Source organism: Theobroma cacao, chromosome 3 (genome assembly GCF_000208745.1).
Source record: "Theobroma cacao cultivar B97-61/B2 chromosome 3, Criollo_cocoa_genome_V2, whole genome shotgun sequence".
Lineage (NCBI taxonomy): Eukaryota > Viridiplantae > Streptophyta > Magnoliopsida > Malvales > Malvaceae > Theobroma > Theobroma cacao.
In genome coordinates, this window is record NC_030852.1 from 1,106,865 (window position 1) to 1,120,417 (window position 13,553).

General features: G+C 30.4%; 2 protein-coding genes across 2 annotated transcripts in view; both read right to left on the minus strand.

The window, feature by feature from the left end:
• On the minus strand, positions 640 to 6,925 carry LOC18603946. The gene is made up of 6 exons (XM_018116980.1): positions 6,598 to 6,925; positions 5,684 to 6,172; positions 5,430 to 5,579; positions 4,974 to 5,017; positions 4,369 to 4,773; positions 640 to 1,268 (listed from the first exon to the last, which is right to left on the minus strand). Exons 1-6 carry the CDS (start codon positions 6,923 to 6,925, stop codon positions 660 to 662), a joined length of 2,025 nt encoding a protein of 674 aa, XP_017972469.1. The 3' UTR covers positions 640 to 659.
• LOC18507097 overlaps positions 12,304 to 13,553 on the minus strand; it is a 64,445-nt gene continuing 63,195 nt past the window's right edge. The window contains exon 5 of the mRNA XM_018116735.1: positions 12,304 to 13,140. Within this exon, the coding sequence (XP_017972224.1) occupies positions 12,532 to 13,140 (609 nt within the window). The 3' untranslated portion in view covers positions 12,304 to 12,531. The remainder of the gene's footprint in view (positions 13,141 to 13,553) is intronic.

Consider the following 13,553-nt stretch of genomic DNA (forward strand, 5'->3'; position numbering starts at 1 on the left):
TAACCGCTCCCACCATAATTTCCCAAACTTTGATCATGCATGTTACGATAGATTTATATCAATAATAATGCCTCAAGCCCATCATTGCTAACTCCACAACTTTCAAACTTTGATCCACATGACTTACAATAAGCTAAACTCAAGTTGGTAGCAAATAGAGAATAATCAATAAAAGAAAAATCAGGAGATTATAAGAACAATTTAAACTCATAACCCTTATCACACACACAACTAAATCATTCTCTCTAAATCTAAATGTTCACTGTCCTTTAACCCCATAAGATCCTTTTATAAGGCTAAGTATAATAATTTTATCCTAATACAATTAGGATATGTAATCCTAGTCGAGCTAGATTTAAAGACTTGTTCAACAACATATACTAGTTGAACTAGAATTAAACTATCCTAATCAAACAACAATTCTAGACTATTATAACACATATTCATTTAAAAACTCATATTTATTAACAAAGGGAACACAAATACGAGGAAAAGCAACTTTAAAAAGATAATCATTAACCCAAATATCATGCTAGAATTTAATACGCTTGTAGTTACTAGATGGCAGCAAGTTGTTGGGTCACCAAACATAAAATTAATATCACTTACAATCACAATTCGATACATCTTTCGAAAAACATAAATATACCTAAAGTTAATTAGAGCCATTTCTTCATTTTCCTATCAAAGATCCCTGGTCCATACGTTGAGATAAAAATCTTAACAAGAAGTGGAAACTGCAACCACACAAAGAGACCGATAGGAATGCTAGCCAGCAAAATGATTGGAATAACTATTTCTAATTGGCCCTTTAGCATGATAATGGCAGTTGAGGAGAAAGCTACCATCATTGTTGCAATAGAAATGAAGAGGGAGGAAAGTCCAATGATCAATTTGTTGGGCAAGGATTTGAGGAAATCATGTGCTGTATATCGTGATGTGAGGATGCCAACGAACATCAACACCGAAGTGGTCGAAGCAAAGAGAGAAATAGCATCTGATATTATGAATACCTTAACAAGTTTCTTTGTTAAGAGGAATGGAACACCAGTGTCTTGACTAAGGCCTCCAGGAACAGTAAAAAGAGTAGCGAACATAATGGTGATGATAAGAGTGCCAACAATCGTAGAAGATTGCGCTATATCCTTCATCCATTTCTCCCCTTCTTTCAACAATTTCGCATGGCTTCGATCAAATGCTTCATAAGGAGTTTCTCCTTCTTCATTTTTATGTTTTTTAAGCATAGGTGGTACAATGCGTTCCACCTCCTGTGTTCATAATTCATACAACCAATAAAACTTAGATGACATATTTTGTCCTTTTGGGATTGAGAAAGGCTATAGCATAATTTGACTTCAATGAAAAGAAAATAGTTATAAATTAAAGCCAAAAGATTTCTCATGTTTTTTGTGTTTTCATGTCTATTTCTTCATCGAACATTACATGCTTGAGTAAAGTCTATTATTTATTCATTCATGACTTTTTCACGACGTTTCATTTCTTTTATAATCTAAAAAATGTAATTTTTTTATTCATAACCTTTAGAATTTGTTTCAAATATATATATTTTTCAACTTGCCTATAGAAGTATATGGACAGAATTTGTTACATGTATGTTCATCTAAGTGTCACATGCCAAATTTTGTCCATATTTTTCATATTTTAATGATATATTAACATAGTTTGAAACAAATTCAAGAGATCGTGAATGAAAAAAATTGAGCATTGACATCATAAATAAAATTAAAAATTATGAAAACATTGGGCAATTTATATGGTAACAACTTAAATTTAGTCGTTTCATTTTAAAATTTTTCAATAAACTTTAACCTTTATGACTCCATAGTATCATGAACTTCTATTCACGTATTGGAGCTAATACATGCAACAGATTATACAGAGACAGATAGTTAAATAATTTGTAATAAATTCTAGAAAATTTTAATAAGACGGTCAATTTCATATAATATTTTCAATTTTTTCCCTCTAGAGTCCTAGAACTTGACCATATAATGTGTTAGCTAGAGAAATTGATAGATAAGTTACCTCCTAATTTTGTTGATTTTGTTTTATCCAAATCTAGGCCAGATTAAAATTAATACTTAATACATAAACTCATTAGTTTAGGCTTTGTTTGATAAATACGGTTACTTTTTGCTTTTTAGTATTTGTATTTGATTTTCTATTTATTTTTATTTTTTACTTTTTTGTCTCTATTCGTTTTTTTTTTAAAAAAAGCAAAAAATAAAATAAAAAAAATCAACCAAAGGAAACTTTAGTTACAAACGAATCATATGTACTAATTTTAATACAAAATAAACCAAGAGGATACCCAAATTGATATTCAAAGAAAAATTGGTTTTGAGAAATAAAATTTTCAAAGTACTTTACTTGCCTAAAGCTTTTGTTCGAAGATATGTTTTGGAGCTCTAACATTTTTTTCTTAAGAAATCAAATTTTGACAAAAATGTAAGTGAAGACATACTTTCATTATCAAGCTAAAAGACAGTCGAAGAATTTTATTCTGCTAATATTTATTTTTTGAACTCAAGCATTAAATGAAAAATATTTCTTCCAAAATTTTGGTAATTTTTTATTAGAAGAAAATAAAAAAAGTACATTCATGTTAAAATAACACATGAGAATGCAATTCCCATAATATCACTCAATAAAATTGATGTAATACTCCTTGAAAGATTTCTAAGAAACATCGTGCCAACAAGATAACATAAGTTTTTTATTTGAAAATAACTCCAAAAAAAAATGAGTTTTAAGATTTAAAAAGTTTGGTAAACAAAAAAAATTCGAAACAAAGAAGCAATTAAAATTTTCAAATACTCATTCATTGTTCAAGACACATCACATTTTCAATTAATACAGTCAAGGTGTGATCTGTTAAATAGAATGAAGGTTAGAGTACTTAATTGTGAATTTTTTTTATGTGTCAAATCGATAATTTGACTATAAATCGAATGCCAAATATTTAAGTAAGAAGTTAAATAGGTAAGGTATCCTGTCAAATGTTTTGGTAGAGGCTCACTTTTGGGTTTTTCTACATACTTCTACATGATAGCAATTATGAAGTTACGGAACATAAAACGATAGAAAGAGGAGTGCGACATGGCTCTCAGATTTGGCCTTAGCTAGCTAGGTTGAAGGAGATATGAAAATTGAGAGGAAGGTAAAAAAAAGATGTAATAATTTTTATTATAAGTTCTATTTTCAATATTCCATTTTTTATTCTTTTACTATTTGTTACTAAAAATAAAATTAAATAGACAGATAAGGCTAGATTAATTCTTTCTAATTTTTCTCTTTTTTTTTTCTATTTCTTTTATATATATATATATATATATATATATATTATATATATAAGAATACTATAAAAAAACTATAATTTGAGACATTTTCATATTATATGCTTATTAAAAATATCGCTTGTAATATATGATTGAATTATCATTTTTAAATAATATTAGGTGATTTAATTTTTAAAAGTTAAATATCTTACAAAAGCTAATTGTTCAATCTATTTGCATTATTTGTTTAGTCAAATTATTTCTTGCTTTTTTTTGTTAAGATAAAAAAAGGTAAAAAAACTTTTTTCCTTCTTTTCCCTAGATGAAGGATTTAGATAGTAGTTATAATTTTTAAAAATCATTGAAGTATTATTTTCAATAATTTATGTAACATTTTTAGAATTATGTATCATTTTACCCCAACAAATGTCTGTAAAGTTTTTTGTTGCATGCATATTAAATAGCGTTAAAACTCACAAGTGAAATATAAGTTTTCATTCAATCAGCAAAAAAAAAAAGGGTTATTGGTGTTGTTTTTAATTTATATTTTCAAATATTATTCTATTAAGATGTTGTTTTTCTTCTTTTAATTCAAAGAAAAGCAAAGACAAGCAGCCAACAGTTGAAGTAATCAATCGGACAAGTATAGAAAGAAATGAAAGCGAGAAAGATGCAAAATCCAATTTTTTCAGCACGAGATAAGAACTGATTTTGAGCAAATCCGAATTTGTGTGTGCGTTGGAGAATTTTGAAAGTGCATGCTTCAATGTATTGGTGTTAATTAAGAGATTCAGAATTTGTGTGTGTGTTCTATTTTTATTTATGATTTTTTGAATTTATTCAAAATTTATTTCTGACGTATATGTCTATTTAGTTTCAAGAGACAATATTATTGTTATTATTATTTTAAGACATGTTAATAGATAGATATATTTGAAACAAATTCAAAAAATTACATATAAAATAATCAAATTATTTAAGATATAAATAGAAATGAACACAAACTGATGGTGCAATTTACTCAGAGACTTGAGTATTCTTCAAAGACAAAGTTCAAGAATTATAAAAGAGAGAGAGAGATGCTGACCTTGAACCATTGTAGTTCTCTTTGCATTTGCAGAGCTGCTCCTGAGATTTGTTGAAGCTTAGCCTGAGATTGGGGTGATAGTTGGCCTGCCAAATGTAACATATTATTGCTGCTCCTATCACAATAAGGAAGAAAAAGATACTTGATAGTATCAAGCCCATATATGAGGCTAAACACTTTTTCTTGTCGATGTGCAACTGCAATCTGGAATATGTTTCTTCGCTCCTCGTCCAAAAACATCAATAAATCTATATTAGGTTTGATGACTTCGACAATAAACTCCATCAGCCCCCGCTGAGCAGCGTTGAGCACTGCTTGATGCACTAAACTTAGATAAAATTGTGCAACATCAGAAGCAGCTATCGTCTTAGACATCAAAAGCAGAAGCTCACGGGCATAGAGTCACCTTTAAATCATATATTTGCTGGATTCCTACAATAACGGAAGAATTTTTTTATTATCAGAAAACCATATGTTGTCCAGGAATGAAGTGTGTTGCAATTCAAAGTCATGAAGTAGAAAATACCTTGTGTCACGAAATATTTCATTGTCTTTTGATCTTGTGGTTCGTAAATATTTATATGAACATTGTCTACACTAGACAAAAGTTTGGGTCCTTTTGCCTTTAAACCTGCAATAACAACGGCATATTGTTATTAAATTATATTATAATGTAGTATACATACACCATTATTTTTTTAAGTGCAAACTTATTTATACTTTAAACGTATTTTACATTGTCTTTTTTTTTGTGTTTAGTTTTTTTCTTTAATTTGTACATTTAATTAGTTGAAACATGTAATTTTTTTTATTTTTATTTTATTTTTATTTATATTGACATATTGATCAGTATGGATAAGAAAACTATATGAATAATTATAGTTACTTCTTTCTAGAATTATAAACTATGAGATGGGAAAAGAAAAGAATAAATAATAATTTTTGACTTATTTATTAGTATTTCGTGAAATGTAATTTGTAAAAAGATTATCTTAGAGACATTGCATTGAAAATTAATTTGATGAGAGAGAAGTGATACTGACAAGAATAGATCCAGCGTTGCCAAAATGAGAACCCACTGCCGCTAGGGAATGCAGAAGGTTGACACGATAATGCTGTAATAGCACTGATTCCATCTTCCCCTTCAACAAATGCTAAATGTGGACAATAACGTAGCAGATCCAAAGCAACATCTGGTGAAGTGATGATATAGAAAAAAAATATTATGTACACGATGACAAGATACATTAAAGAAAGAATTGTTTTAGTGTTTACAACCTATATATGTCACCCTTACCAAACCATTTGTTATTAATACAGTCACAGACAAACAATGCTGCCTGACATTCATTTCCTCGTGAGAGTAGAAATTCTCGTGAAGTCATGTTGTATAGATAGTGAGTCATATCTTTATGGCCTACCCAACATGCAGAATTAAGTGGAATATTTCCTCCACTATCTTGAAAAGTGAGTAATTCCCTGTTCTTTCTGATCAAGCTTTGGGCAATCTTGGTGTTTTCAGACATGGCGGCATGGTGAAGAACTGTGCGACCATAGCGATCTTGCATTTTGAGGTGTTCCTCTGACATTGTGCTTAGAAATTCATCAATCATATCCAATTGACCTTTGAAGATTGCGAAATGAAAGGCCGTGAAACTTGAGTCGCCAATTACGGCATTGGCTAAATGCGTGTGGGACGTCAAAACACCCTTTGTGGATTCCAAAGCACATTCCTTAATAGCCTTGAGGAGCTCCAACATATGAGTGCGATCAATAAATTCGGCCACTGCCACCGCACAACGCTGTTAATAGAGTAGTATGCTAAGGACTGGTAATTTATTAGGTTGAACAAGTTTAGATTTTGTATAATGACTCCAACATAGTTGTAATATGAAAATTAATTTTCTTCTCTAATATGCTTTGACTCGTATAATTCATATATGACCAATTATGATGTGTTTGAATAAGTTAATTCACACAACTCAACATATACATTTAACTAATTTTAAATTTATTTATATATTAATATTTAAAATATATAAATTAATCTACTAATTATGTTTAAACAAGTTAATCGTATATTGTTATATCATAATTTTAACATGACATATATAATTCATCTTTATCATTATTTAATTTGTTTAATAAACATGTCATATGTTAGGGACTCAATATAATAGTTTAGAAAAAAGAAGAGATCTAGAGAGAGACCTGGTGCCTCTTCTGGCATAGGCAATTGGCACATTTGGGCCAAAGTGTTCCAAGCATCTTTAGCTGTAGTCATGTTGCTAATAGAAGAAAGCATGATCGGATCACATGAAATTTGAATAGCATGCAAAGCAGCCACATTCCTTTTACTCCAACCCTTGAATTCACCCTCATCTTCCTGTTGGGGAGGTTCTGAGGTTTGTTCCACAACGTCCCACAGATCTCTAACCCACAAATAGTTTTGTACGCAAGCTTTCCAGTTTTCATAATTAGATACTCCGTTAAGAACTTGAGCAACAATTGCACTCGAACAAACATTATTGGCCTCCATCTGTCAAAAAAAAAAAACGAAAATTAAATTTGATTCCCAAGCTAGCTAATTCGCACCTGATGATAAGTATAAATATGTCGAATTTCCTATAATGAAGTTATAAATATACTCAACTTACAGGGATAAGTAAAACGAGTCTTCTTTCTCAGTTCTTCAGTCCTAACCAAGCTAATGGCGAGGGCCGGTAGGCATAGCAGAAATTGGAATTATTATAATTGCACACACCCCAAACATACGTTTAAGTCTACTGGTCAATTTCGTCTACTCCCACTCCAGTTTTCACTTCCCACACTCCAATTAGAGCCACTCAAAAGTTGCACGTATCAAAACTCGGGGTGCTTGCAGCTATAAAATAAAAAATAAAAAAAGAAGCAAAAATCAAGCATAAAAGTAGTAAAAACAATTTCAGAGAAAAGAAAAGAAAGGGAGTGAAGGGGACAATAATAATAGTTTAGAAGTGAAAGGTAGATGTGTGTAGTGTCAAATTTTTTTATTATCTGCAATTTGCAAATGGTTTTAGTAAACAAATACTAATTGATCTTAAAAAAATAAGTGGAGGCCTTTCACTTTTTCACTAAAATGTGTGATCACTTGGCTAAAGGTGATCAGTGTGTGAAAAGAATCTTAAGTGGGGCATCAATATTGATTTTCTAATATTCTTCTATTAAGTTGTTGTGTTTCTTCTTTTAAGTCAAAGAAAAGCAAAGAGAAACTCTAGGTATGTGCCGACAAAGCAAGTAACAAGTTGACGATTTTGTTATTATTTTAAGACATGTTGATAGATAGATAGATATACTTGAAATAAAATTTAAAAAATCACATATAAAATAATCGAATTTTTAAGTTTATAAATAGAAATGAACATAAACTAATGGTGCAATTTACTCAAAGACTTCACTATTCTTCAAAGATAAAGACGATGAATTATAAAAGAGAGAGAGATGATGACCTTGAACCATTGTAGTTCTCTTTGCATTCGCATCGCTTCTCTTGAGATTTGTTCAAGCTTAAGCAAAGATTCTATTAAACCTGCTATCCAACACTATCAATAAACACCCTTTCTGGTCAAAAAATTTTTCAACAGAAATTTTTGTTAATAAATCTGTCGTTCAAAATACAAATCTTTTGAAAATAAAAATTGTTGAAAAACAAAACATACAAGTTTAGAGTTGTCGACCAATTTTTTTATGAAATTCTAATCTAGTAGTTCAAAATTTCTGACCTACTCTGTCAAAAATTCAATCAAATTCCATCGAAAATTCATATGAATTCCATCAGAAAAGCTTCATTTTATGTCAATTATTCCATTGAAATTCTTTTGAAAATATTAACTGTCACTTCTCCAGTTTCATATAAGATAATTGTGAAATTGAGATGTAAATAAATTAATTATTTTGTAAAAAAAATATTTATTAAAAATAACGATACATATATCTGTTAAAAAAATCATATAAATATTTATTAAATTCAATAATCAAAACGTATACGTTTTAAAAAATAATAATACATGTATCAAGAAGTGCTCTCATCTCTCCTTGCAATCTCTCACTACAAAAATTGTGACTTTTACCAATAGAGTTTTCCGCCGGTAAAGTTTGAAAATCTGTTGCTAAGTTAAATTATTGATGGAATGCCAATGGCAAATTTTGTCGATACTCAATGAAAATACCCTGATTGGTAAAGGTCATTCCATTGAGATAGGAAAAACCTGTCAATAATTCACCAACAGAATATTTTGTCAAAAAATCTTGTTGGTAAAGAGTCCAATCTGTCGATCTTCCGTCTAGTACATATACGATTAAATTCATCGACCAATTCTGTCTGCAATTTTTCGATGAAATTATCGATGATTCACCAATGGAGTGTAACGTTACTAATTTTGTTAAGTTTCATTGGTGCTATCACTTATTCCATCGATCTTACCATGATTCCGGAAAATGAGCCAAAGACCATCGGTAATGTCATTGGTATTTTAGTGAAATACAAATAATTTTATCTACCAAAATTGAAATTGATTACGTAGGAGAGATGCATACTTGATACGCCAACAACTAGAGAACTTGAACAAAGAAATGTTTGCTTCTAACCATTGACGTTCTAATTTTCAAAAAAAAATATTGATGTTTTACGAAATTACAGAATTGCTTCTTTCAATCTTTCGTTTTGAATTATTTTATATCTTACCAACCAAAACCAAACCCAATATAATATAAACCCGAATACTTAATTTGTTTGTGCTAGATAGACCCAATACATGTGAAAAGGTAGAAACACAACCCTCGTTTCTTTTTTTGAATAAAAAAAATACTATACTCAACTCACCAACTGAATTTCTCTGTGATCCTTTTCTACTTTGATGCTTTAGGTTATCTTAATTTGCCTTTCCTTTGATTATATTTTTGAGTAAGTTTAATTTTCCTTTTATTTGCTCTTCATCTACAAGCGATATAACATCTTTTTGTTCATTAAGTATTTTTGGATTATCTTTTCCAAAATGCATTTACTCTTATGGAAACTTATCTAAATTTGTAAGACGCAACCACTCACAAATATTGATTTTAGAATTTAATTCCAAATTTGTTTTTGGCTTTTTCTGTTATTCTCACTCTTCTTTCAGGGTTTTCTTTACTTTGTTTGGGCTTTATGACATTTCACCAAGTAATATGACAAATCACCTATCCTTTATTTTAAGACCTTGACCTAATTATTTTCATAGTCAATGTTAGATAGAGAATATGAATTGTATATTTTAATATTTTTTTTTGAAAGGCATGTGATTTCTTTTCGTAAAAACCTATACGTTTCTTTCGAGGCAAAGATAGTCAAGTTGCCTGTATATTTTAATATTGGTTGCAAGAAATCTTGGCATTACTGATATTTTCCTTTGAGACAATATATTAGTCGTTGGTAAAAATATGATTATGGCCAACATGTTTTCACTAAAAAATCAATATAATATGTGTATAATATGATTAGCCAGCTAAGAGTGGAAGTGATGAGATAACACTAATTAATTACTATACCTATATGTAATGGAACCAGAGTCCCTAGCTAGAATCTTTTGTTTTTGCTCATAGATATGCTAGTATTTAGGAAAAATAGATCTGTCCTCCTACCTTAGTGATTTTTTTTACGGAAAACGTTAACCGATATCTAGTGGGATTTTGCTCTAGTTAAGGTGATATTTAGAGAAAAAAAAATTCATATACTCTTTTTTCTTTTTTTTGAATGCTTTATTCATCATTCATGTCAATTTTTTTTTGGAAAGGTAAAATTATATTAGTGATAAACAACAATAAACTAAAAGGATTAAGGATAGCTTATTAGCTTATTAATTACATGAGGTAACTGTAAGAAGAAAAAGAAAAAACCCCAAAAGATACGAATACTAAAGTTGGGGATGTCTAGTCGTTAAGGGAGTAATCGCTCTTGCTTTAGATTTTAGGGGGAGTTTTACAAATCTTTATTAAGTAAATTTTACCCACAATTTTGTCAGATTGTTAGCTTTACATTTGACCTATGTTTTGAAAAGACAAAGTCGAAGGAACAAAATTGCTTAAACAAGTGTTTAAAATAAGATTTAATAAGTAGAAAATCCCCTAAATACCTAGAAAGGATTTGGTTAAGTGTTTTGGCATGAAAGAGCTCTTCAAAACAATTTAATTTTCACAAATATGCTGTAGGGATCGACCCCCTGAGCTTCAAGGGTCGATCCTCAAAGACCAGGCAGTTAAATATCCTTCGTGGAAAGCAAGGGATCAACCCCTTTCTTTTAAAGGTCGATTCCTCTAAACCTGAGAGCAAAACTTTCCCTCGCTGCTAGCTAGGGATCGACCCCTCTCTTTTAAAAGGTTGATCCATCATTCGTAAAAAAGAATGAGGAAATTGTGAGGAATGACTTTTTTTGATAAAAACATTTTAAAAATAACTATCAAAATAAATTTAACTGTTTTTAGCCATATGTATCCATGACTTGACAAAAATACCCTTTAAACTATTTCAAATAAATTAAACCATTCATCACAGTTTCTTCTCATTTATGTTTCGGATTTCTCTCTCTCACCATCCCACTCTCTCAAATTTTATCGATTTCTCTCTTCGACATTCGTCTGCTACGCTTCTGATTTCTCTCTCCAGCATTTTCAGATTTCTCTTTCTTGCGCTTTCAAGACACCAAGCAATGGTTTTGACGTGCTTCGATGGGTGGCTATTTGGGAAATTTGATTTTTAGGTATTTTGGATAAAACTAAAACGGTAGAAATAATCACAGATAAATGAAATAGCTCTTAATTGAATCAATTCGGGACCTAGACACCAATAAACTCAAAATTTTGAAATTTATAAACCTAGGTTTTCAAAGGATTTTTTTTTATTTTTAGTCAAAATAGGTATTTTAGATAAAAAAAATTTGTATTTTGATTTATGAAAACATATTAGAAACACTTTAATCGGTGTCAAATTGTCAAAAAAATACAAAAATGAAAAGAGTTGAGAGCATTTTAAGTTTTGGTTCGTAAGTAACAACAACATTTTAAGCATTAAAGCGTAATAAAATGTTTTTTGAATATGTCGTGTAACAGCAATATTTTTTCAACATGGCATGTAACAACAATATTTTTTTTTTCCAACATGGCGTGTAATAACCTTTTTTAACCATGGCGTGTAACATATTTTTGTATATAGCTTTAACGACAGTATTTTTTTTCAGCATGGCGTGTAACAACCTAAACATGGCATGTAACAACAGTATTTTTTTCAACATAGCGTGTAACAGCCTAACCATGGCTTGTCACATGTTTTTGTACATAGCGTGTAACAACCTAACCATGGTGTATAACATGTTTTTGTACATGGCATGTAACATCATAGCATGTAATTTCATTAAGGTTAATTTTGTCCAACGTGGCAAAAAATAGTTAAAATTATAAAGATAACTATTTTTTAAAACATTTTATCTTTAAGGGTTATTTTTTAAAATGTCTCGATTTTTTTTATTAAAAATTTAAATTTTTTTAATATACCAAGAGTTAGGACATTAGAACCTGAAATATTGTATCTTTGAGAAAGACAGAATTTGAGTTAATAGATTTACATAATTCTAAATGTTATTTACGTTTAATGTTTCTCTAGCCTAACTTGTAATTGCACCGTGGAATCATTTGACGCTTGTTATTATCCAAGCTAGCTTAAGAAGTTCTTATTATGATCAATTAGGAAGTAAAAAATGGCTATCCAGTGAGGCAACTGCAACTGCTAATCAGAGTGGCAGGTGGAAGAATCAGATGTGAAGAATCGAATTGTTGCCCTGAGTTCTGCGCTTGGGAAATGACTTATCTCTGGAAAACTTGTTGAAGTTATTTACATATATTGAAACACCATTCATAAACTCTCTTATCCTTTTTTCAATCCAAGAGGGAGATATATTAGAATCCAAGCTCGTCAAAGTTTTGGTAACAGGAAACTGTAACAGAAAATAGAGGGGGGCGTTGAGGAGTTTAATCCTCCCCATCCATGTCTTTGAAAATTGACACCAAACATAAAATTAGTATCACTTACAATCACAATTCGACACATCCTTCAGAAAACATAAATATACCTATAATTAACTAGACCCATTTCTCCATTTTCCTATCAAAGATCCCTGGTCCATAAGTTGAGATAGAAATCTTAACAAGAAGTGGAAACTGCAACCACACAAAGAGACCGATTGGTATGCCAGCCAGCAAAACGATCGGAATAACAATCTCTAATTGGCCCTGTAGCATGATAATGACAGTTGAGGAAAAAGCTACCATCATTGTTGCAATAGAGATGAAGAGGGAGGAAAGTCCGATGATCAATTTGTTGGGCAAGGATTTTAGGAAATCATCTGCTGTATATCGTGATGTGAGGATGCCAACGAACATCAACACTGAAGTGGTCGAAGCAAAGAGAGAAATAGCATCCGATATTATGAATAGCTTAAAAAATTTCTTTGTTAAGAGTAAGGGAACACCAGTGTTCTGATTAAGGCCTCCGGGAACAGTAAAGAGAGAAGCAAACATAATGGTGATGATAAGAGTGCCAACAACCGTAGAGGATTGCGCTATATCCTTCATCCATTTCTCCCCTTGTTTCAATAATTCTGCATGACTTCGATTAAATGCTTCATAAGGAGTTTCCCCTTCAGAATTTCTATGTTCTTTATACGCAGCTGGTATAATGCTTTCCACCTCCTGTGTTCATAATTCATAAAACCAATAAAACTTAGATGACTTATTTTCTTGTCCTTTTTCGATTGAGAAAGGATTTAGTATAATTTAACTTCAATGAAATGAAAATAGTCATACATTAAAGCCAAAAGATTTCTCAGGGTCTTTTCCTTTCTCATATTTATTTTTCATTGTACATTACATACTCGAGTAAATTTTATGATTAATCCGTATATAACTGCTTCACAATATCTCATTTTCTTTTCTGATTAAAAAACTTTTTCATTCATATTCTTTTAAATTTGTTTCAAATAATCCATTTATCAACTTCCCGATAGAATTTTTCACATGTATGTTCATCTAAGTGCCACATGCCAAATTTTGTCCATATTTTTCCATATTAATGGCATCTTAACGTAGTTTGAAACAAATTCAAA